General features: G+C 38.6%; 2 protein-coding genes across 2 annotated transcripts; both read right to left on the bottom strand.

Annotated features, from left to right (window-relative positions):
- Positions 1-10: 10 nt before the first annotated feature.
- LOC111234884 (rhamnose-binding lectin-like) lies at positions 11-11,948 on the bottom strand. Its single transcript, XM_022763079.1, has 18 exons — positions 11,902-11,948; positions 11,315-11,359; positions 11,142-11,204; positions 9,330-9,465; positions 8,172-8,281; positions 7,553-7,597; positions 7,335-7,467; positions 7,094-7,197; positions 6,855-6,859; positions 4,628-4,787; positions 4,302-4,334; positions 3,790-3,888; positions 3,251-3,389; positions 2,287-2,396; positions 2,149-2,193; positions 1,922-2,054; positions 1,697-1,800; positions 11-222 (listed from the first exon to the last, which is right to left on the bottom strand). The coding sequence occupies exons 1-18, from the start codon at positions 11,930-11,932 to the stop codon at positions 197-199; spliced, it is 1,521 nt and encodes a 506-aa protein (XP_022618800.1). The 5' UTR covers positions 11,933-11,948; the 3' UTR covers positions 11-196.
- A 1,578-nt stretch (positions 11,949-13,526) lies between these two features.
- On the bottom strand, positions 13,527-19,578 carry LOC111234886 (L-rhamnose-binding lectin SML-like). Its single transcript, XM_022763081.1, has 9 exons — positions 19,561-19,578; positions 17,167-17,199; positions 16,718-16,816; positions 16,213-16,348; positions 15,696-15,805; positions 15,558-15,602; positions 15,320-15,452; positions 15,105-15,208; positions 13,527-13,585 (listed from the first exon to the last, which is right to left on the bottom strand). Coding segments are annotated over exons 1-9 (675 nt in total). The 5' UTR covers positions 19,562-19,578; the 3' UTR covers positions 13,527-13,571.
- Between the last annotated feature and the right edge of the window lie 3,410 nt (positions 19,579-22,988).

Raw genomic sequence — 22,988 nt, 5'->3', positions numbered from 1 at the left:
CCAGACAAGCTGTCAGTGAAAGGCAAGTTTATTTGAAGAGCACAATGAAAACAGAAAATGTTACAGGTGAATAAAATGAGCCCTAACCCTGAAAAAATAAAACTGCAGTAGAGAAAATTAATCAAAGGCACTGAAAACCAGTAATTAGTGTATATTATTTAATTCCAAGCATGTATATTGTGATGTTATTTTGGTTTTATTGATCTGGTTGAAACGGAGGATCTGCAAAAGAGAAAAGAGAAAATTCACTTTAGTTACTGACTACATAAAAATATTCTGTTCCTGCAGGAAATTTATTTCTAAACCAGCTTTTTACACATTATGCATTGAAGCTCATTCTTTACCTTGGAAATACTAGTTAGACAAACATAACCTCGACTCAAGGTCCACTTACTTGCCTTTTCAAAAGCCTTTGACCACATCATGTGGCAGTTAACATGAGCAACCTCATCCCACTGATGAAGACCATGTGATGTGGTTAAAGGCTAATGAAGACCTTTAATTACCTTTTATACACTTCATTAAACCCCCAAATGCTAACATTAGCATGCATGGCTAAGTGGCTAAGCACCTAGAGCAGTAACTTAGCATAGCTGCTACTCTTGCAGCAGGTTAATACTGCACAAGAAAAATATTTGCATCTGGGCCAATCCCCATTATGTTACACTACTGCTGTGCTCGTATTAACCTGCTGCAAGTGACCAGGTTCTGAATGCTACAATATCAGTTTAGGCTAATTTTAGCAGCAAAGTTTTTTTTTTGTTTTTTTTATTTTAATGTTAAATGTGATAATACATCCCATCATGCAGTGTTGCATGTGCAGGAGTCCAAATAAGGTTATGTCATAAAGGAATACCTTAAATTTTCCTTTTATTATAGTGTACTGTATGTAGTCCTTGCACAAAGTAACTGCCAGTACAAAAAGTACGCTGATTCTTTAACTCCACCTATAGATCATCAACTGGTGAGGATGCTGACTTTTTGGCTGGGACTTCAAGTGTGTTCACACCAGAAATATTTTGTCTTGTGTCACATGTGCAGATTATCTTAGGTACTAGCTGTAAACTAGCTAGCAATGGATGCACCAACTTTGTGTGAAAAAACCAAAACAAAACCTTTAGTGGGATGGAAAAATGGAAGAAACCTTAAGAACTGCAACAGGAGAGGGATCCTTCTTCCAGGACATTAATAACAGATAACATTAATGAAGAACTCAAAATGTTGGCATTACATCATCTATGCAGAGATTAACTGTACAGTTCTAATTATACTATTAGTCTGTATAGCTGAATTAATAGTTATCATAGGACTTAGGATGTTAAGCTTAGGGAGCTATTCACTGAGTCTGGTCCATTTTCTACAGCACAAGTTTCTTGTGTTTATCTTAAATGTGTATGTACTCAACATCATAGTTTTTCTCCCATATTGTACACACATTTGACCAAGCCTTTACGGGTCCTGAGAGAATTTGGTATTGGCTATTATCAACAGTTGATCATTTGCCCACCCACTGTAAACCTAACAAACCCATTATGACTTTTATTAGCTGTAGCAGAAGCGATGTTAATAATAGTGCATTTTGTATGATTACCATTGACTTAATGTATCAGAAACATTTCTAACTCTCTTTGGGATATTTCAACCTCACTTGGGGGCCCTCTGGTGGCCACGGGGGCTTTAAGCAGGCACTACTTACACTGACATCTGTAAGACACCTCCAGGTACTTGTAAGTGCCGACACAGGGGTCTCCAAACACTGAGTTGCTGGCTTTGACAGAGCAGCTGCTTTTCCCGTTACAGCTGTGGATGCAGAGTGATGTGGGTGAATAGAGGCTTGAATGTGCACTAAAGAATGGGAAATTTGTGCCTCAATGTATGGCATTCATCCCTCCTCTTTTACAAAAAAAGTGGGCAACTGCACCTTTCAGCCACTTTGTTAGTGGGACTTGAGCACAGCACATTTTGGACCTGATGGGCAGAACGTTGGTAAGAGCAGGTGGTCTGGTCACGGCGTCCATAATCAGCGCTGTACACTAAAATGACCTGCCCTTCATCTAACAAAAAGAGCAGGAATGGTGAGACATTAAATGAGAGTTGAAATGCTCAGAAAATATAAGTATGCATATGGCATAAAAAAACTGATCTTACCACACTGCAGGTTGGCCAAAGAGCTCTCACATGCGACAGTGTGGACTGTTAAAGAAACAAGAATCATATTAGACATATTGCTCTTATCAAACTTACTGGTTTGTTTAACTTTTAGTTGCACAGACAAACTTAACTGACTTGCTGGGAAACAGGAGTAGGTGGTGTCCAGGTATTTGTAGATGCCAAAGCAGGGATCAGAGGTACGAACAACATTTGCATTGAATTCACACACTCTCTTGCCATCACACCTGCAGCGACACGATACAGAGCTCGTTTTCTGGATTTAATCATTTAATCTGACAATTTGTACAGCATCATAAGGGTCTACAGCCACACCAGCGACTATATGAGTTTACTAATGTTGGCTGAATGTTAATGTCAACATGCTAACACGCTCAAAATAACGATGCTGGCATGCTGATGCTGAGCAGGTTTTAATGTTTTCCATGTTCACCATCTTAGTTTAATGCTAACTTTCAATAATTAGCACTAAATGCATAGAACAGCTGGGGCTGATGGGAACTTTGTTAGTTTTGCTGGTACTGTATGTGACAGTCCGAAGACCATAATTAGGACAAATAAAAATTTTGGCACTAGAAGCAAGGTTAGGACTCCATCCCCAGCCACCCTCACAAATCATCAGAACACTAATTCTGTAGGTTAACACTCAATTTAATGGGAGTAGTTATAAATTTGGCCAATGTGTTCATCTAGGCAGAAAATTACCCAGATTACAAAAAGCAAAAGTGTGTGACTGACCAATGATTATGAAAAGAATTTCCATAATAATAATAATTATTATTATTATTATTGAAATTATTGAAATATTATTTTTGCAATTCCACATTATTACAGGAGAAAGTGGAGGCTACATGCGGGCCATATAGTCATAGCAGAAAAATTTTAAATATTTATATTTAGTTATATTTATAATTACGTCTATAATTCAACAGAACATTAGGTGATTTCTCTCTCTCTCTCTCTCTCTCTCTCTCTCTCTCTCTCTGTGTGACATAGTGTACGTGTGAGTAAGAGTGGAAGAGTAATTGCACGACATGTGGAATGTTTTTAATGACTTTAGTGAATTTTAGTGGGTGTGTACCTTTTCTTGAGGATGTCCACAGTGCCCTGCTGAGAGCACTGTGTATTGGTCAGCTGGTTTGCCGGTCTGCCCTCACTGCAGGTCTCTCTGTCTGCCCGTCCATACAGAGCTTTCTCCACGGTGATCACCCCACCGTCTGCTACATACCAGAAGGGGACAAATCAAACAAAGACAGAGGGGAAAACGATGTACAGGATGAGCCTGATGATGTTCTTTATCTTGTTATATTAACAAATTTAATTAAAATGACCCAAACCAACAACTTTGACTTTTTTTTAAGGCTAAAAATTTCTCTACAACATTGTAGTTTTTGCAAAAGTTGAGGAAATAGTGCAGTTGCTTGGTACTATTTTCAGTAGCGGATTCATCCACGTTTGGTTCTTGAGGGAGTATTAGGGGCAGCAGGATGGTGTGTGTACAACTGAGTCAAAATAAACTACAGTGTGTGTGTGTGTGTGTGTGTGTGTGTGTGTGTGTGTGTGTGTGTGTGTGTGTTCATCAACATACATGTACAGCCTGATTTCTTAACTGCCACATACCACAGCTGAGGCGCTGGACGTTGTAGGGGTCATCACAGGTGATCACCCTCTCTGTGGACAGGGCAGTGGGAGTAAAATAGTTCTGGGCGCTGGAAAAGCCTGGAATGAAAAAAATGTTTTATACATTTTTACCATTTTAAAATGCTGCTGAGACCAGGTCTTAGAAGGTCTGAGAAGTGTCAGGTTATAACAGAAAACCTGTTTGAATATGATCGGATGTTTCTAGTCAGCTGGCAGCCAAACAGATGGTGAATGAGCCAGTGATAGTGATGCATGGATCTGATTGTGCCTGATTGTACAGAACACTTAGAGAACGATGGAGGTGAGGGAACTGTGTGTGAATGTGTGCGAGAATTTTTTTTAATTTGCAATTACATTAACAACCGTAGAGCAATGTGTTCAAATAATGCATGGAAATTATGTATCAAAATGAAAGTATAAGCTTAACACAAAGGAACATAATGAAAAAAGATGTGCAAGCACTGTCATACAACAATCAAACATCCATTTACCTGAAGCCGTGAGTAGACACGTTGCTGCGAGCACTGAAAGACAAACATTGTTTATTTCATTGATCTTGTTATTTCTGTGTAAATCCACTGTCACAGTGTTCTGTGAGTTAATGACAACTTCAAACAAACTGAAACCTTCACTGTTACGAGGACAGATAAGTTCAAAGGAAGCCCCACCCCTCCCAAATAAGAGATCAGAGATCCTCAGACTGAAAGGCACACGAGTCACTTTATATCTTTTTGTGGTTATTTTGTATCTATTTTAGCGACTTTGCGTCTTCTTTAGCCATTTTGTGTCAAGTCACGCTCGTTCTGTGTCTCTTTACATGTCTGTGTAGTCATCTGATTGATTGAGGCTTTGATCCAGGGGTCAATTGGCCCCTCAGGCCCCTGAGCCTTTGCCTGGTAGGGCCATTCACTAATCCAATCTACACATTTCGGGTTGACAGGTTGTTGCTGGTGTTTCTCCTCTGTCATTTCAGGCATCTGGACCTAAATCATCTCATCACTTTAACAATTGCAATTGTTGTAAAAACCATTTATGAATGACTTAAACACTAAATGTTAAATGAGGGTACAATTCAAAATGATGATAGCCCGTGACTTGCTCAAGCCTTCTGTTGGTTTATATTTTAACTTTTACTAATGACTTTAATCACATTTGTCAATACTGATTTGATGCTTGTTAACCTTTATTACTCACACATTAACATTTTTACTGCAGACTCGATGGCTTATTAGACAGGGGAGAAACTCTTCACCCTGAGTTGATAATTTGACAATGACTCAAAAGCCAGAGAGTTTATTTCAACATGTTTTTAATAGTAAATTATTTGCCATTAAAAAGCTTCTGATTCGTCTGCCCACTTGCAAAACCTTCGTGACCTACCAGGGGGCCACAGCCCATAGGTTTGGAACCACAGATCTAGAGGTCTGTGCTCTGTCCTCTGTTCTGTTGAGGTAGAATCAAAAGTTTACAAATGCGTCAAACAGTTTAATGGGCCACTTCTCAGCGACCGAACCCAAATAACACACGATTCACACTGTGTCTTCTTCAGAGTCAAACAACACTGGCGTAGGCTTTTTTAATAATAATTTAAATAACAGTCGCTCTAGATACAGACAGCAACCCCGTGTTGAGTAACATCAGCCCAATATTACTCAACACTGGGCTCTTTGCTATTGCTAGAATGTAAATGTTTGTTTGACCGTGAGGAAGACGCACTGCTCATCGTATACACCTGATCACTAAATTGTTAAAGTGAACTGTGTGCACCACAGGGTTCAGTCACTGACAAGTCACACATTTTACTGTTTGTAGTGTATTGTCCTGTTCTGAGATCACAGACCTCTGATAGGGGTGAAGAGCAAAAGATTCCTTCTGTTAACAGATGCATGTCAAAGCACAGTACAATATAAATGCTATAAAAGAGATACTGTTCTCAGATATCATAGCAGCATTGATATAATTAATGATTTTTTTTAGTAAAGAAAAGCAGGAAATCTTATCAAATCTAAATTTAAGCTTCCAGATTTATTATTTTTTTCTTTATGATTATTTTGTAGTCAGATGTGTACTCACACAGTGAGGCGCTGAGTCTGGAGCAGAGCATGGTGCCACAGGGTCTGGTTTAGGTGAAGAGCTGAACTTCTGGATGTTGAAACAGGCTCCTGGTATTTATTCTGTTGGGGTAAGAACTGTCTCTAAAAAACATGTGACGGAGGAAAACCCTTCATGCCTTCCTTATCAGTTGGAACAGATGCAAAGAGGAAAGTAAACCATGGTCACAGATAATCAAAATACCATGAAGATAAAGAAGAGTCGCATGAATTACAACACTTGAAATAAAAAGACATCTGTGAAAAAGCTCACGTTACTTTGTGACAACTGAAAAAGAGACACATTAATTCACAAAAAGCTGCCATAAGGCTTTCTTCATAATGAATCCACATAAAGCTTTTGAACATCAGTAATCATGATTTGGCAGAGAGAGAGTGTCTGAGAACAAAAAACAAACAAAACTGAGGTTTTATGGTTCAGTTCTCAGTTTGTCTTTTTATAGTTAAATAGTTTTAAAATCTCCATTGTGGTGATGTTAATGACAACAATATGCTCATATCTGCAACTCCTACAGCTTTTATCGCATTTTTAAACACATTTATTAATTCCTGATTCCTGATCATTTTTTCCTGTTCTGAAGATGTGTTTTTTATGCCCTGGTCTGAATGACTGAAGGTCCATTGTTACATCATTACAAAACTAAACTCCATTATTATGTAAGACAAGGTCAGACAAGTTTATTTGTTAAACACACAAGAGATGTTGGGGTAGTTCAGGTAATACAGATGCAGTAAAAAAAAAAGATCAAATATACAGTGTTATTCAATCATATTTAAATTGTGTTTACATTTGAATTTTATCAGGTGCATTGGTTTCTTGATTAAATTCCATACTTCTCTAGTTCTTAAATTTAATCATAGACTGAAGAAACATTTAACTGACTGAGTATGAATACTATTGAGAATATTACTGTGATTTCAATGTGTTCACACAGGATCTGCAAAAGAACAGACAGAAGATTCATGTTAAACAGCACAGCCGCAGAAATAAGTGAATATCTCATAAACCGTACATATTAATTAGTTAATGATAATTATTAATGACTTAATTTGTTTTTGTTTCACCTCAAATAAAAAATGTGGCCTCACTAAATTTACAGTCCAAAATTGAGATTGGCAGTAGTGTGTTTGCAACATTACATTAAACCCCTAAGGGCTTTTGAATCACTTACATTGACATACGTATGCCACCTCCAGGTACTTGTAAGTGCCGACACAGGGGTCTCCAAACACTGAGTTACTTGCTCTGATAGTGCAGCTGTTCTTCCCATTACAGCTGTTGGTACAGAGTGATGTGATGTTAGTGAACAACCTCCAGCTATCACTGTACTCCAGTTCCTAAGTTAATAAGGATGATTTGATTGATATTTTGAACCTGAAAATTTTAAAACAACAAAGAGTGGACAACTGTACATTTCAGCCACTTTGCTCGTGGGATTTGAGCACAGGACATATTGGATTTGAGAGGTGGGACGTTGGTAAGAGCATGTGGTCCGGTCACGGCGTCCATAATCAGCACCATACACAAATATAACCTGCCCTTCATCTGCAAAGAAGAGGAGGACAAGTCGATGAAAAGTGCTGAAATTAAATGAAAATGCTTCCGCATACATGCAAAAAAGTGGTCTTACCACAGTGCAGGAATGCTGAAGAGTGCTCACATGTAACCAAGTGATCTGTAACATAAATCAGATTAGACATCACACTATTGAAGGCTCAGTCACACCAGGAAGTGGCACATTGAAATTCATCAGTGGTGCTGGGAGCTTGGTGACATAATATCTATTGAACTTCTGCCCTGCTAACATGCACACCACCTGGAAATAAGTTTCTTCTGCTAATCACTCACAAGCTCCTTTCTATTTTCTCTGTTTGACAGTTTGTTTTTAGGACTGTCATTTCATTCAATACAGAGAGGGTCTGAAAGCTCTCTCCTAGCTGAGTAAGTTGAGGTAGTTGTACCATCAACTCCTGTCTCATAACGGTCTAAAAACTGTTGCTCTTTTGTGAAGCTTGCCTGGATGGTGCAGGATAACTGATAAACTATGATAGTTTCCTCCATTTTGGATTCTCCTGCTCCGTGTTTCCTCAGAGGTCACCTCAGTCAAGACGGCTTACTATAAATTAATGGTCCAACTCGGCAGGAAAATATTTCTCTGATTAACTGATTCCATTGGAATTTACTGACTTTGTTATTGTAAATGTTGCGGCTTTGCTTCGTTATTTATGTTATGCAGTCATGTTACTGACTTGCTGGGAAGCAGGTGTAGTTGGTCTCCAGATATTTAAAGATGCCATAGCAGGGATCAGAAGTACGGACGATGTTTGTGTTTAGTTCACACACTTTCTTGCCATCACACCTAAAGGAAACACGAAGAGGAAAAAACATTAAAACAAATGGAAAACAGTTGCTCCTATGGCTAATATCAGAGACATTTATGTTTATACCTCAGTACTTTGTATACAATAACTATTAGAGCGGTGACATGTGGTCCCCAGTGGATGACTACAGTGACTTTAGTGAGTTTTCATGTAGAGCAGTGACCAACAGGTCAAACTGCCCAAAGAGTAAGAAAACCTGACTGGGAGGACTGAACACAGACTTCAGAAGAGGTAGATTTTATGGATTTTATGGCTTTAGATGGATATAGATGAAACCAAGGTATATAATGTAATTACTGTTGAATCACAAATATTTAAAATCGCTTTTAGCTTAGAAAAAGGACAGTGAACCCGAGGGACAAGCTCATCTGTGTTTCGGACAGACTGATGGAAAAAATGCTAAATGAGTTTGAGGATAGCAGGACAACTCAAAAAGTTGAACTGATTTGCACCAAACTTGGTTGAGGGATGAGGGAAGGGCCAGGGAAGAACCCATTAGATTTTGTGGTAGATCTGGATCATTCACAATGAATTTGGATTTTTTGTCTTGGGTGGATGTATATAGAGCCACACAACCAAAGGTCAGATCAGATTAATTACAGATGTGACACATAACATGATAAGAAAAAGTCCAGGTAAACAGTCTGTCCAGTTACAAGGAAAAACTAGAGAAGGAAGCCCAAGACAAGAGTCAGATTCAGCCTTATACTGTACATACAAGATTGTGCCAGGCTGTGAGGACATTGGTCCTAAAATGTTGGAGATTAATCAAAATTACCATGTTTTTAATAGTGTAAAGATAATCTGTTGGATAAGTAATTTTACCCTCAGACATCTGCAGCTCCCATTGGCCAAGCACAAGATGTCTGGTGATGGACTGAGTTTTCTAAATGCTTCCAAGCTCTCGCACATTTGACATGGTGTTTTTTTATTTCAAAGCTCAGTGATGCTGAATCAAAAACACTGACCTGGTTTTGAAATGCAACAGAATACATGTCGATGTTATGAATTTCACTGGTTGTTTACCTTTTCCTGAGGATGTCCACAGTCCCATGCTGAGAGCACTTTGTGTTGCTAAGCTGTTGTGGAGGTTTTCCTTCACTGCAGGTCTCTCTGTCTGCTCGTCCATACAGAGCAGCCTTCACTCTGATCACTCCAGTGTCTGTTACAACAAAGAGTGAAAGGTCTTGACCTTACTCTGTAAAGTGCCGTGAGATAATGTATGCTGTTTGGCATTAGGTAAATAAAACTGAATTGACTTGACTTGAATTGTAAAGGAAGGCTGTTATTTTGTTCTGACCAATCAGTGGCAAGTTACAGATCTGTCCCACTAACACCAACTTATGACTAAGAGCAAATAAACTTTCAGTCCTGTAAAATAAAAAAAGAGCATCTAGGTCGTTTGTGCAGCAGGTTATATGACCCATAGTTATGTTTTGTTGTTAGGCAACATCTAGTGGTCGTAGGAATTACAGCAGGAACATGACGTAGTATAAAGAAAACGAGTCCATATCAGGAAGAGGTTGTGGTGATTTCTTTTCCCATGTGAAAGTAGCAGTTTATGTCGTTTCTTTTATTCATGACTGTTCGACAAAGTTAACCACATTGTTATTATTGTAACCATGACAACAAAGATGGTCTAATATTGAGGAAGTACTTATGTGAACCCAAATCATGATCTTTTCCTAAACCTAACCAAGCCATGGCCGTTTTTATAGTAACCATGGTAACGAAGGTACGTACACCGCTCTCGTTCCGCCTTTTTATTTTTGTAACAAGAGATGGGATTTATGGCTCTTTGGGGGGAGCCGGATCTTTGGGATCCGTTCATTTCAAAGAGCCATTCAAAAGACTGGCTCATTTGGCTCATTTTTATATTTATTCACTTTTAAGAAGCCAGCCTGGGGTTAATTCATTTTATCCTGGAAATAATCACAGGGAGGAATGATGGGCTGAGATTTGGATCAGAATAATTTCGAACTCAGATTTCCCACCAATATTTGAGTTTGAATTATTCTGAAATATTGATTATAGCTTCATTTGACTTGTGTGGACAAGATTTTAAAGTCTGATATGGATTCATTGTAAATATTCCACTGAGTTGACAGTGAGATCACTATTTACCCTTTGTATAAAGTGTGTGTATGTGTGTAAAACTACTTTGACTTATGTTATTCATGCAACACCTAAACACTTATAAATACACAATAAAAAACAAAGCAGGCTACAATGAAGTTCCATGCAAAAGCTTTTAGTGCAAAATTTCCACACAAAAACGTTTTTAACAATACAGAAAAACTCAAAACAATATTTTAAAATTATATAATAAAGGCTTATAATAAAGATTAAAGGTGCTGTAAAAAAAATACTAAGTTGTTGGTCAGTAACACCATGTCTTGTTTTAGTGCAAATTTTAGAGAAAAACGTTTCACACAAGAATATTTTGATAGAAAACTCAAAAACAACACTTCAAGTATTAGAAAAATAGATAAAACTACAATAAATTAGAGAAAAAATGTGCATACAGCCCACTAGTACTACTAATACAAAAAAAAAAAAGAACGGCTCCCAACCAAACGCGACTTGGTTCCCATCGTTCATGTTAATGAGCCAGTCAAAAGATTCGGTTCGTTCGTGAACGTCACAACTCTATTTGTAACGCTGACAACTGAGGTTCGATACGCCTGGCACTGTAGCGGCGCTATTTCAGAGAGTTCATTAGAGAGTTGAAAAAAAAACGACCTATATGGTTGTTCAACCCGCAACATTGATTTGGTCAGTTTGTTTACATCTTCCAGCTTAAATGTAGCATTCACAAGCTTTAGAGTTCAGTCATACCACAACTTAGACGTTGGACGTCGTTGCCATTGTCACAGGTGATAACTGTTTCTGTGGACACATCTAAAAAAAAAAAAAAAACATGTGGAAGTGTGAGTTAAAATGTGGTCAAGACATGTATTTTTAAAAGAAAAACTGTAATGACTACAATACTAGATTGACTCTATATTTACCTGCTGTCACGAGCAAACAGGTCACTGCCAATACTGAAAAAGAAACTGTCAAACAGATATAGCTTACTTAAACTGGATTTACAACATGCAAATAGCAATGAAAATGTATTTCAGCAGGAGCCATGGTTAGTTGGTCCATTACATCTATCCAGACTAAAACATTTAGATGGATTGACATGTAAATATAACACTCGAGGACGTTGTTGATCCTCCGGCTATCATCAGTTCATATTTACAGTTTGTCCAACACTTGGTTTATGTTCAAATACCAATAGAACCAATCACATCAGCTTTACTTTGTGTTCAGTGCTAATCAGCTCATTAGCTCAAGACATACACACAGGGCTGTAGACTTACACTGGACTTCATATCAGACAGATGACAGTGCGAAAAACTTAATTCATTTCATTTACATATTATCTATCTCATAACAGTTACTCCATCCAGCATCCTAAAGCTCCAATCTATAAAGTATAATAAAGGGACTCAGCCTCTTCAACAACAAAGCAGACATTTTATCCAATCAAAATTCATAGAATAACTTATGTAAACCCAGTAATTATTTTCCCAGACAGTCGTATACTCACACAGTGTGCTGCTGAGTCTGAAGTGGAGCATGGTTTCAGTAACAGGTGAACAGTCGGACTGAATGTAGTTGAATGGACACACCAGTATTTATTCTGCCAGGTTGACATTTAAACGTGTTTTACAGTATATGACAAACAACAAACCAGCTGGCTCCTGGCTGTGTTAAAATATAAACTCGCAATCAAAGCCAGACTGTATGACTTTCTGGGTGTATCCAAACTTTGATAAAAGATAATAGATGACTCATTTATCCAATATTATCAGAAGGAGGAAGACGGAAGGAGACTTCTACAGAATTCCCATTGTACTCATCATGAACCTCTCCCTCTGTTCAACTGTGTTTTTGCAGCCTATGAACATAAAATTACTGACTTGTGGATCTTTATAATCATAAATCTACTTGCTCCACAACATGCATTTTTCAAAAGGAGTGTATATACGTTATATTCAGAAAGTCTTCAGACCCCTTCACTTTCTTCACATTTTATTGTGATTCAGCCTTGTGCTAAAATCCTTTAAATTCATTTTTTTTCCTCATCAATTTTCACTCAATCCCCATAATGATAAAGCCAAAACTGAATTTTAGAAACTTTTTCAAATGTATCAAAACAGAAAAACTGAAATATCATGTTGACATAAGTAGTCAGACACTTTGATATGACACTTGAAATTTAGCTCAGGTTCTTCCCATTTCTCTTGATCATCTTTGAGATGTTTCTACACCTTGATTGGAGTCCACCTGTGGTAAATCCAGTTGATTTGACATGATTTGGTCTCACAGCTGACAATGCTGATCAGAGCAAAAACCAAGACATGAGGAGGGAGGAACTGCCTGCAGAGCTCAGAAACAGGATTGTGTTGAGGTACAGATCTGGTAAATGGACTACATTGTGCTTTTCTACTCAACCACTCAAAGCTCCTTACAGTTTGTCACAAACATTTACTAGGACTCAAGGATAAACTGATTAGATTTTGGTGGTCAAAGGTCAAGGTCACGGTGACCCCAGAAAACACTTTTTACCCATTAATCAAGACTTCACATAGTAATCATGACAAAATTTCACAAAAATGGTTAATATTTTATATGACTGGATAAATAGGGGTGTAATCTGAAACTAGGCTGAAAGGAGCAGTGTGGACAGATAACCGGTCACTGAAAGGTCTGAGAGGAAAAATTAAAAAGCAACAATGAAAGGTTCATATACAACAACTGCAATAAAGGTTGGTCTACCCTTCATTAGTGAGATTACAGTCTTTTATTTTTCTAATATTTAGTATGTCTGCCTTCATGTCTGATGATGGATTCGATCCTCCTGGGCATGAATGATACCAGTCTTACACATATCTGTAAAGAGATGTTCTACCATTCTCCCCAGTCATGCAGCTTCATATCAGCTCACTCCCTCCTCCATGTTTCACTGTGCAGTCACTGTGGTGGTGCAAACATGCTGGACCCCATCTGATCCAAACTAGGCCAGACAAGTTGTCAATGCAAGACAAGTTTATTCAAACAGTAATTTTTAAACATAAAGAATTACAGTTTAATGGAAGTAAATAAAAAAAGATAAATGAAACTGCAGTAGAAAAGATTTATCAAAAGGTACTGTGAACCAGTTTACTTCATTCCAAGCATGTATACTGTGATGTCATTTTGGTTTTAGCGATCTGGTTATAATTCAGGATCTGCAAAAGAACAGATTAAATATTGACTTTAGTTACTGACAACACAAAAATGCGGGATAATGTTTTCTAAACCAGCATTTTACACACTGTACATCGAAGTTCATTCTTGACCTTTGAAATATTAATTAGACAAAAATAATCTTGACTCAACGTCCATTTAGTTGCTTTTTCAAAAGCCTCTGACCACATCTCATGTGGCAGTTAAAAACATGAGCAAACTCATCCCACTGATGAACACCATGTGATGTAGTTAGTTATTAAACTCCAAAATGCTAACATTAGCATGTCTGGTGAGAGAAGTAACTTATAGTAATAGTAAATTAGTGTTATTATTAAAGCCAAGCAGCATATCAAGTGTTAACATTTACTTTGAAGGGTTACAGGTCACATTAGAAAAAGCCCAGGTAAAGACTGGAACATCCACTCTGCGGTACTAACTGACCGTGAGCGACCAGGTCCTGAATGTTACTGTATCAGTTTAGGCTAATGTTAGCAGCTCTGCTAGCGAACGTAACATTCGACATGGTTTTTTTTGTGTGTTTTAATGTTAAAATTGAATATACAATCCCATCATGCTGCGTTGCCGGTATGTTTTTCAATAAACAATGAGTCCAAAGAGCCTTTGTCATAAATAAATACCTTAAACTTTCCTTTATTGTATTGTTCTGTATGTAATCCTCCCTCGACCTACATTGTATATTTTTTTGACTTGTGTTCTTACATCATCCCAAATGTTTCCAGAGAAATACATGATAATACATGGTAACACTCCGTTTCATTTGGTCGCCTGTTAATGATGTCATATCCCCTATGTGCATGTGTCATTGTTGTGGTTGCCACAAGCTCAAAATTGACTTTGATCTAGTTTTAAGTCACATTTTTAAGATTAAATTTTTAGACCTTGGGTGTTTCTAGCTATATGTTTTAATTGGATGGAGGATTTTAGTCATTGGACATCTGGATCTTAAGTTATCAGAGAAAAAAGCTGAGTAAATGTTAGGCGGCTTGGCTGTCAGCCCTTCCAAGACGTCCTGTGTCCACCAAACAACGTAGGCGAATGACTGATCTTTAAAGTGAAGCTACTGTATTCGTTGTTTCTACTGGTTTTAATCTCCTGGTCCGTTAGTTAGGGAGAGGAGAACACCTCTGTGGATAATTCAGCTGCTGGTGAAAACCTCCAGAATGTCTGGTTCATAACGTTCAAAACAAAAGTTAGCAGCAGTCTCAGCTCCCAGCCCTTCCCTGATGTCTCATGTCCGCTGGAAAGCATCAGTGAAACACTGACTTTAAATGTGTGACTGCTTTATTCAGTGTTTGTACTGGTTATAATCACTTTCATAATCAATTTCAAGCTCTTTTTGGGACATTTCAAATGCTCCTGGGGGCCCTCTGGTGAACACATGGGCTCTAAGCAGGCGCTGAGTTTGCTCTGTGTATACTGCATGATATTTTGCTCTTTAGGGCCATAGACTAGCTTTAGTAGAGTGAAACAGCCCAGAAAGGCCTTTGAGATACTTACATTGACATCTGTAGTTCACCTCCAGGTACTTGTAAGTGCCAGAACAGGTGTCTCCAAACACTGAGTTGCTTGCTCTGATAGAGCAGCTGTTTTTCTCGTTACAGCTGTGGATGCAGAGTGATGTAAGTGAATACAGGCTTGAATGTGCACTAAAGAATGGGAAATTTGTGCGTCAATGTATGGCTCCTGTTTTACAAAAAAGTGGGCAACTGCACCTGTCAGCCACTTCGTCAGTGGGACCGGAGCACATGACATTTTGGACCTGAGAGGCAGGACGTTCATAAGAGCAGGTGGTCTTGTCCATGCGTCCATAATTAGCGTTGTACACAAAAATAACCTTCCCTTGATCTGACAAAGAGAGGAGGAACGGCAATACATTAGATCAGTGTTGAAATGCTCAGAAAATATAAGTATGCATATGTTTATCACATTCAAAAAAATCTCAGATCTTACCACACTGCAGGTTGGCCAAAGAGTTCTCACATGTCACAGTTTTGACTGTTAAAGTAACACGAATCACATTAGACATATTGCCCTTATCAAACTTATTGGTTTGTTTAACTTTTAATTACACACACAAACATAACTGACCAGCTGGAAAGCAGGAGTAGGTGGTGTCCAGGTATTTGTAGATGCCAACGCAGGGATCAGAGGTACGGACGACAGCCATGTTGTATTCGCAAACTTTCTTGCCATCACATCTGCAGTGAGACGATACAGAGCTCGTTTCTGGATTTAATCAATTACAGTCTGTATAGCACAGTGTCCTTACGACTTCAATAAGTCTAAGGGACTACATGAAATTTACTGTGGTGAGGGGGATGGGGGATGGGAGGGGTGCTGAAGCTAATATTTATTTTCATAAAAACAACAAAAGGAAATTTTGGCACTGGAACTAAAGTTAGGAGATCATCGAGTTATTAAAGTTCATCCACCAAATATTAATGGCGATTATTTCAATATACCTATGTTAGTCTATAATCTCTTTCCTCATACTTCATGTGCTGCATTAGTCGTACTACTTGTGACATAGTGTACATATGAGTAAGAGAGGAAGAGTAATTACACGATATGTGGAGTGTCTTTTCACATTTTAGTGGGTGTGTACCTTGACTTGAGGACGTCCACAGTGCCCTCCTGAGAGCACTGTGTATCGGCCAGCTGTTCTGCAGGTTTGCTCTCACTGCAGGTCTCGCTGTCTGAACGTCCATACAGAGCTGTCTCCACACCAATCAGTCCGTCCGCTACACACCACAGAGGGAAAAATCAAACAAGGACAGAGAGGAAACACTTTAAATAGAGTCAGAGAGAAAAGATGTACTAGAGGAAAACTTTCAAGATGAAGCTGATGATATTCTTTATTTTTATATTAACAATATTAACAACAAATTTCACTAAAATGACCCAAACTAAAAACTTTGACTTTTTTAAAGTCTAAAACATTTCCCTACAACTCTGTAGGTTTTAGAAATGTTGAGGAAGTAGTGCAGTTGCTTGGAACTATTTTCAGCAGCGGATTAATCCACATTTAGTGCTTTTGTGAGTATTTGGGGCAGCATTGTGTTTCCGAACTCCGTTTACATGCACAGCCTGATTTCTTAACTGCCACTTACCACAGCTGAGGCGCTGGACGTTTTTGTTGTCATCACAGGTGATCACCCTGTGTGTGGACAGGGGGGCCACAATCAAACAGTTGTGGGTGTTCATTAAGCCTGGAATGAAAAGTTTGTTTTATAAATTATTAGTTCAATACATTTTTAAAATGCTGCTGAGACCAGATCTTAACAGTGAGAAGTGTCAGGTTATAACAGAAAACCTGCGTGAATATTATTGGATGTTTCTCGTCAGCTGGCAGCCAAACAGATGGTGAATGAGCCATTGATAGTGATGCATGAATCAAACAGATAATGCCAATCAGCTAATTCAAGTGTGACTTCAGTGCTCCTCTTTTTCAAGTGTCGTATACAGAAATTTAAACAATGGAGCTGTGAGAACTGTACAGCACAGTAACAACAATAGAACAATGTGTTGGCTCAATTATTTGTATGAATGTTCAATTTACCTGAAGCAGTGAGTAGACATGTTGCTGCGAGCACTGAAAGTGAAAAATCATTGGACATAGTTTATTTCATTGATCTTATTATTTCTGGGTAAATCCACTTCAACAGTAATCTGTGAGTTAATGACAACAACTTCAAACAAGCTGAAACCTTCACTGTTATGGTGACAGATATGTAAAAGGAAGCCCCACACCTCCCAAATACGAGCAAAAGTCACTTTGTATGTATTTCTTTGTGGTTATTTTGTATTGTGCTCTACCCGGTGAGCTGAGATCTCATAAGCTGTTAAGAACTTAAACCCAGTAATTGTTGTTACAGTCATGTACTCACACAGTGTGCTGCTGAGTCTGAAGTGGAGCATGGTTTCAGTAGCAGGTGAAGAGCCGGACTGAATTCAGATGAGCTTGACACCTGTATTTATTCTGCCTGGTAGAAGTCTTTACTTGCATTATAGAAATTGGCTACCATCCAGCTGCTTTTAAATGTATATGCAAAGTTAAAGATGGAATGTATTAATTACTGGGTATATCAAATTAAGTACCTTAAAGTATTTGTTTGCTGTGTCACTCACGCAATATATCCAGTGTGTTCCTGGCTTAGTATCACATTTATCAGCTCTACTCTAACAGCCTGCCCTGGACTCAAACCATCACAGCAACTATCAAACATCTGAAATAATGATCAAAATGATCCAGCTCCATAAACAGAAAAACCTGTGCTTGGTCATTAGAAGTTCATCCGCCAGGTCCTGCTTGCAGCAAAGTCATTAATAACACTGATCAAGTCAAAATTCGTGCCTCTGCCGTCCTCTTGTCACAAATTTTCTCTCTCCTAAGTATGCACATTTTTCAAAAGGAGTGTATGTACATTACATTCAGAAAGTCTTCCCTTCACTTTCTTCACATTTTCTCATGTTTTGAGAAAATGCTTATCTCAAAACATGAGACATGGTCTCAAAGCTGACAATGCTGATCAGAACAAACCAACACGAGGAGGAAGTAGCAGACTGCAGAGCTCAGAGACAGGATTGTGTTGAGGCACAGATCTGGTAAATGGACTTTATAGCACTTTACTAGTCAACCACTCAAACCCCTTTGTAATGGAAGCCACATTCACCCATTCACACATGCTTTTCCCTAAATTTTGGGGTTCGGTATCTTGTCCAAAGACACTTTCGAAAATGCAGACTCGAGGAGCTGGGAATCAAACCATCAACCTTCCAATTAGTGGACAACCTACTCTACCTCCTGACCTCACCTGCCTCTGGGGAAGGCTACAGAAAAATTTCTGGTGCACTGAAAGTTCCCAAGGGCACAGTGGCCTCCAATATTGTTTAAAGAGGCCAAAACCTCAGCAACTTGTCTTTGTCTAATCACAGGATTATGTTTAACCATTGTATTGAGTCATATATCGGAAAGACCAAAGTATTAATTCAATTCAATTCTATTTTTTTATAGCGCCAAATCATAACAAACATTATTTCAAGGCACTTTACAAGGTAAGATCAAGACCGTACAATATTATGGAGAGAAACCCAACAGTTCCCACAATGAGCAAGCGCTTGGCGACAGCGGGGAGATAAACTCCCTTTTAACAGGAAGAAACCTCCAACAGATCTGGACTCATGGTGGGCAGCTGTCAACCTCAACTGATTTGTTATTTAAACATTTCTTAACAATAGTACAGTATGTGATAGTTGTTGAAAAATTGAACTTAAAGCCACAAAAGTCAACCTGATCGCAATGCTAGAGGAGAAGTCAGGGGATCAACACCCTCTGTGGGCTTTATCCTCTGGAGAATAACAATGTCTCTACAAAATATCACGGCAATTATTTCATAGTTATAGTATAATATTCATAATATAGTTACAATATTTCAGTCTTAAGCAACTTAGAAGACAAACATTGCTATGCCACTATAGGAAGAACACAGAAGGAAGTGTTAGGGTGTTTTTTTCCACTGTCCCTGCTGAGCTTTGTGGTATGTCTACAATGAGGAAGTCACCTGTCACAATGGCACTTATGTTGTTCCACCCAAGTTTGAATGCGAAAAAAACATTTTGTGCTGACTTCATTTAGGTCAGACACCTCCTTGTACCTTCACTTGCTCGGCATATGCAAATTTACCTGCTTACCTCATGTAGGATTTACAGCATTTAAAAAAAGCAATTTTTCTGGGCATTTATTAAATCTTCCAAAGTATTAATAAGTGCCATTTTAGGGATCCAAGCACCACGAGAAGAGAAGGTAACCTTGTAGAAAGATAAGTAAGTACAGTAAGAAATTTACAATCCCCAGGCTTAAAATTCTGTGACGTACATCACTAATAGAAAACTAAAGCTAAAGATTACACTTGCTAGAAGCTGATTATACATTGAACAACTGAAATCAACTCACTTTTTGTATTCTGGTATGAATCAGTGGATTCTACGAATACAGCAACTAGTATACTAAAAGTAGCCTACACTATTATACTTTTATATTTAACGATTTAATACATGCACTACAATTAAAAAATCTAATTAGGTCATCCTATAGTCCAAATGAATGTTTGTGACAAATTTGAAGAAGTTCCCTCGAGTTGTTACTGAGACATCGTGTTCATGAAAATGGGACAGAGAGACAGACGACCTGAAAACATAATGTTAGGTAAAGCATAATGATGTAAGGATACCTGGAGGCAGCTGGATATGTTGCGTTGTTCTCAAAAATGTACAAAAAATATTTTGCATGTCTTTTCCTGTCGCAAGAGGGAAATCTCCATGTCCCCAGTAGTTAGTTTATCTTAAGTCATTGAGGCTTACAGTTTGTTTCGTTTTATGTCTTTGCACAGATGGCATCACATTTTCACTCCTTTTTCCTCTTGTGTTTGATCAGTGGACTGTTGATTGTAGGAACTGTAAGTAAAACTCTCTCTGATAGTTCTAGATTAAGCTAGTTCTAGAGCTGTGGCTCCTTTGTCTGATTACGATAAAGAAAATGTGTTTTTGTGTTAAAACAAGACAATGCTGAAGAATATGCCCTCTACAATACTTATACCTGATGTGTAGTAAACAGCAGTATTCAGATTTTTTTACATTCGTCCTCTGGGACAAAACGACGAATGGCAGGAAAAGTGAAAATTAAATTAACAGCAGGGAAATGCACACATCCACTCACACAATTAAAACCTACCAAGGTTTTGAGTGCACCATAACTTTTAAGTTTCCTCAACAAATGCAAATTAAATGTCCACTGTGTAGCGTTAACGCCATAATTTAGAATTTACTCTCGTTGAAATGGGGCACCAGTCCTCTAGGAGGACAACAATGAATTACTTCATTGCCAAATTTATCAATCTCATATCGGAAGCCATGACTTCTCGATTCAATGGATCTCCAGTCTCTACGTCAAAAGAATACAACAGGACAACAACTGGGTGTAAATAAAAGAGTTTATTAACTAAACTACTAGCTACAGAGTAAATGCAAGGTGTAATAATCATAAAGATGAAAATAATAATGAAATGAGCAGGGTGATGAGTTGGCAATGGTGGGAGAGGATATGTTATGGCTATACACTGTGGCTATACAGCTAATGACACTACATCTACGAATTAGGTTTGATGATTAAATATTGCTATATTTCGACATTGACCTAGTCATGAGCAGAGTGTTAAGACCGGCCTACTGTGAGTTGCGCTGTAGCTGAAGACCCTCGGCTGGAACCCAGGTGGCTGTGGTTGCCGTGGTAACTAGGTGGATTCTCCTGGAGGCCGTGTCCCGTTATCACGATGACGGATTCTGCCGGTGTCTCAGCGGTTCAGCTCTGGTGGAGTTTGCCAGGAGACTTTCTGTCTCGGGCACTCTTGATTTCTGCTCAGCTTCTCTGCAGGCGGTCGTGCAGATGTTATCTGCTGGTGTCTCTTGTGGGTTGATGCGAAATAAACTCTAATGCTCTTCACTTTGGTTGGATAACTTTAGAGGACACTGGCATTGACCAGATGACTCTAACATTGGTTGTCAAAATCTTCAAAAAGGAAAACTTGATGATGATTAAAAGTTACAAAATTACTCTGAGGCACTTCTGTTGCTTTGGTTCAGTTGGTCTTGACTTGGCTTATAAAAATAAAAGATCGCGCATGAGATAGATAAAATCATGTTACTTGGAGCTTGTGGCAAAGAAAAATAAAAGACGCGAAAAGTGCAACAATGACTAAGAGCCATGAGTTTGTGGCTAGCAGCTTAGAGCTAAGAGTTTCCATGGCTACAGAGCCGGGCTTTGAGCCGGGACTCTGAGCTTTGAGCAAAGATCTCAGCTTATAGTTTCTGCATCGTTTCTCGCTTCTCGCACTTCTTGTCATCTGGGTTTCTCTTTTTCTTCTTCTGAGCTCTTCTGGCCTGTTCTGAACTGACATCTGACCTCTCCTCACCTTTCAGGCTTTTCTTGCACTTCTCCGACTTTGTACTTTGTGTGAATTGATCGCGACTGTTTTATCCCCTGGGGGCTGGCGCATGTTTCAGGGGCGTCACCCGTCATTCTCTGTGTTTCCACTTGGAGGAGAGAGTAATTTTCCACTGAACTTTGGAATAATTTAATTTCTAGAGTTTACTTATAAACTCGCACATCCGTCTTCCACCATGACCACAAAACATTAAATGAAAATATAAAACTACTTGCACTAATAATGGCAGAGAGGAGTAATAGGAGTGTTGATTTCATATTACATCCTTCAAACCTGGAATTAATCATGATACAAGTGGTTAATTGATCAAACAACAATATAAACATTTCCCAAAGCTAACAGGCTATAAATGTGGATTACACAGCAGTTCTTAATAATAATATGGACATGCTGGATGTCATGTAGTGTTTGTTACCTCGTGTGAAGGATGCTGACAGTATGGTCACATGAAGGACATTGTCTTAAAATCTACATGTTACCTTCAAACATTCTATGGGATAGAAGTTTGGGATTGAACTATTACATAGGAAAATCTCATGAGTTACAGAACAGCTAGATATTTAATTTTACATTCTTCCTCAGATCTGTGTCTGTGAAGAGAGTTCTGCTGGTCACTACCCAGGATTGGAATGTGGGTTGTAGTTTATGACTCTTACTAGAGAGGGACAGAGGAAGGGAGGTGGTGTGTGTGTTCATGCATGGCACAGACAGCCACGATTCATACCTTAGTGTTAATCAGTCCTTTTGTTGTTACTTGTTCCTATACAAGAAACAATCAAATATTCCTAGACAAAGTCTTATTGTTACAAACTGGAGATTTTGCCTATATTCTCCAGTTGTCTGGTGTCCATTGGTTAATCCTCTGGAGGTGACCCTTTGACCTTTGGTCTGGTTCTGTGTCGTTCAGACATGCTAACAGCATGGTCTGTTTGTGGAAGAGGGGTCCTTTGTCTCTGTTTTCTATCAATATTTATAGTTTGATGGTGGGGAAGAGTCGCAAAGTGTCAATTGTGGGTCCGTAACTCTGCATGTCCTTACAATGAACTTCCTTAATGGCTTGTGACTGAATGCCAGGCCAGGTATGTACACTACAACTCAGTGACGTGCGGTGAGGTTCATGGCTGGTGAGGCACTGACTTCATCACTAGCGCCCTCTACCATGAGGCAGGAGAACTGCGTGCCTCACCCAGTGCGTCTTCGCAGCCGTTTTATGATGCTCAGCCACAAGAAAACACGTTACACACATACAGTTGTTGATAAAATACACTGTACATTATATACCTCAGCTAACTAAACTATGGAAATTTATAATATAATTCATATAGCAAAAGTGTTTGAACATTTTAATAGCGACATACAGAGAGATAAGCAATACGGTTCA

This window comes from Seriola dumerili, unplaced genomic scaffold (assembly GCF_002260705.1).
Source record: "Seriola dumerili isolate Sdu_G_001 unplaced genomic scaffold, Sdu_1.0 BDQW01000468.1, whole genome shotgun sequence".
Taxonomy (NCBI): Eukaryota; Metazoa; Chordata; class Actinopteri; order Carangiformes; family Carangidae; genus Seriola; species Seriola dumerili.
The sequence above is the reverse complement of the archived record's forward strand: the minus strand, read 5'-3'. Positions and strand labels throughout refer to the sequence as shown.

Bases quoted from the DNA above. Each gene is read 5' to 3' on its own strand.
- LOC111234886 (XM_022763081.1), bottom strand. The intron at 16,349-16,717 runs GTAAGTGGCAGT...TGTGGTGTGTAG, and splicing joins CGTCCAGCGCCTCAGCTGTG to CGGACGGACTGATTGGTGTG. The intron at 15,603-15,695 runs GTCAGTTATGTT...TTACTTTAACAG, and splicing joins CTACTCCTGCTTTCCAGCTG to TCAAAACTGTGACATGTGAG.
- LOC111234884 (XM_022763079.1), bottom strand. From the start codon at position 11,932: ATGCTCCACTTCAGACTCAGCAGCACACTGT. The intron at 7,198-7,334 runs GTACAGTTGTCC...CTGTACCAACAG, and splicing joins ACGAGCAAAGTGGCTGAAAT to CTGTAATGGGAAGAACAGCT. The intron at 3,889-4,301 runs GTAAATGGATGT...TTTTCATTCCAG, and splicing joins GTGTCTACTCACGGCTTCAG to GCTTTTCCAGCGCCCAGAAC.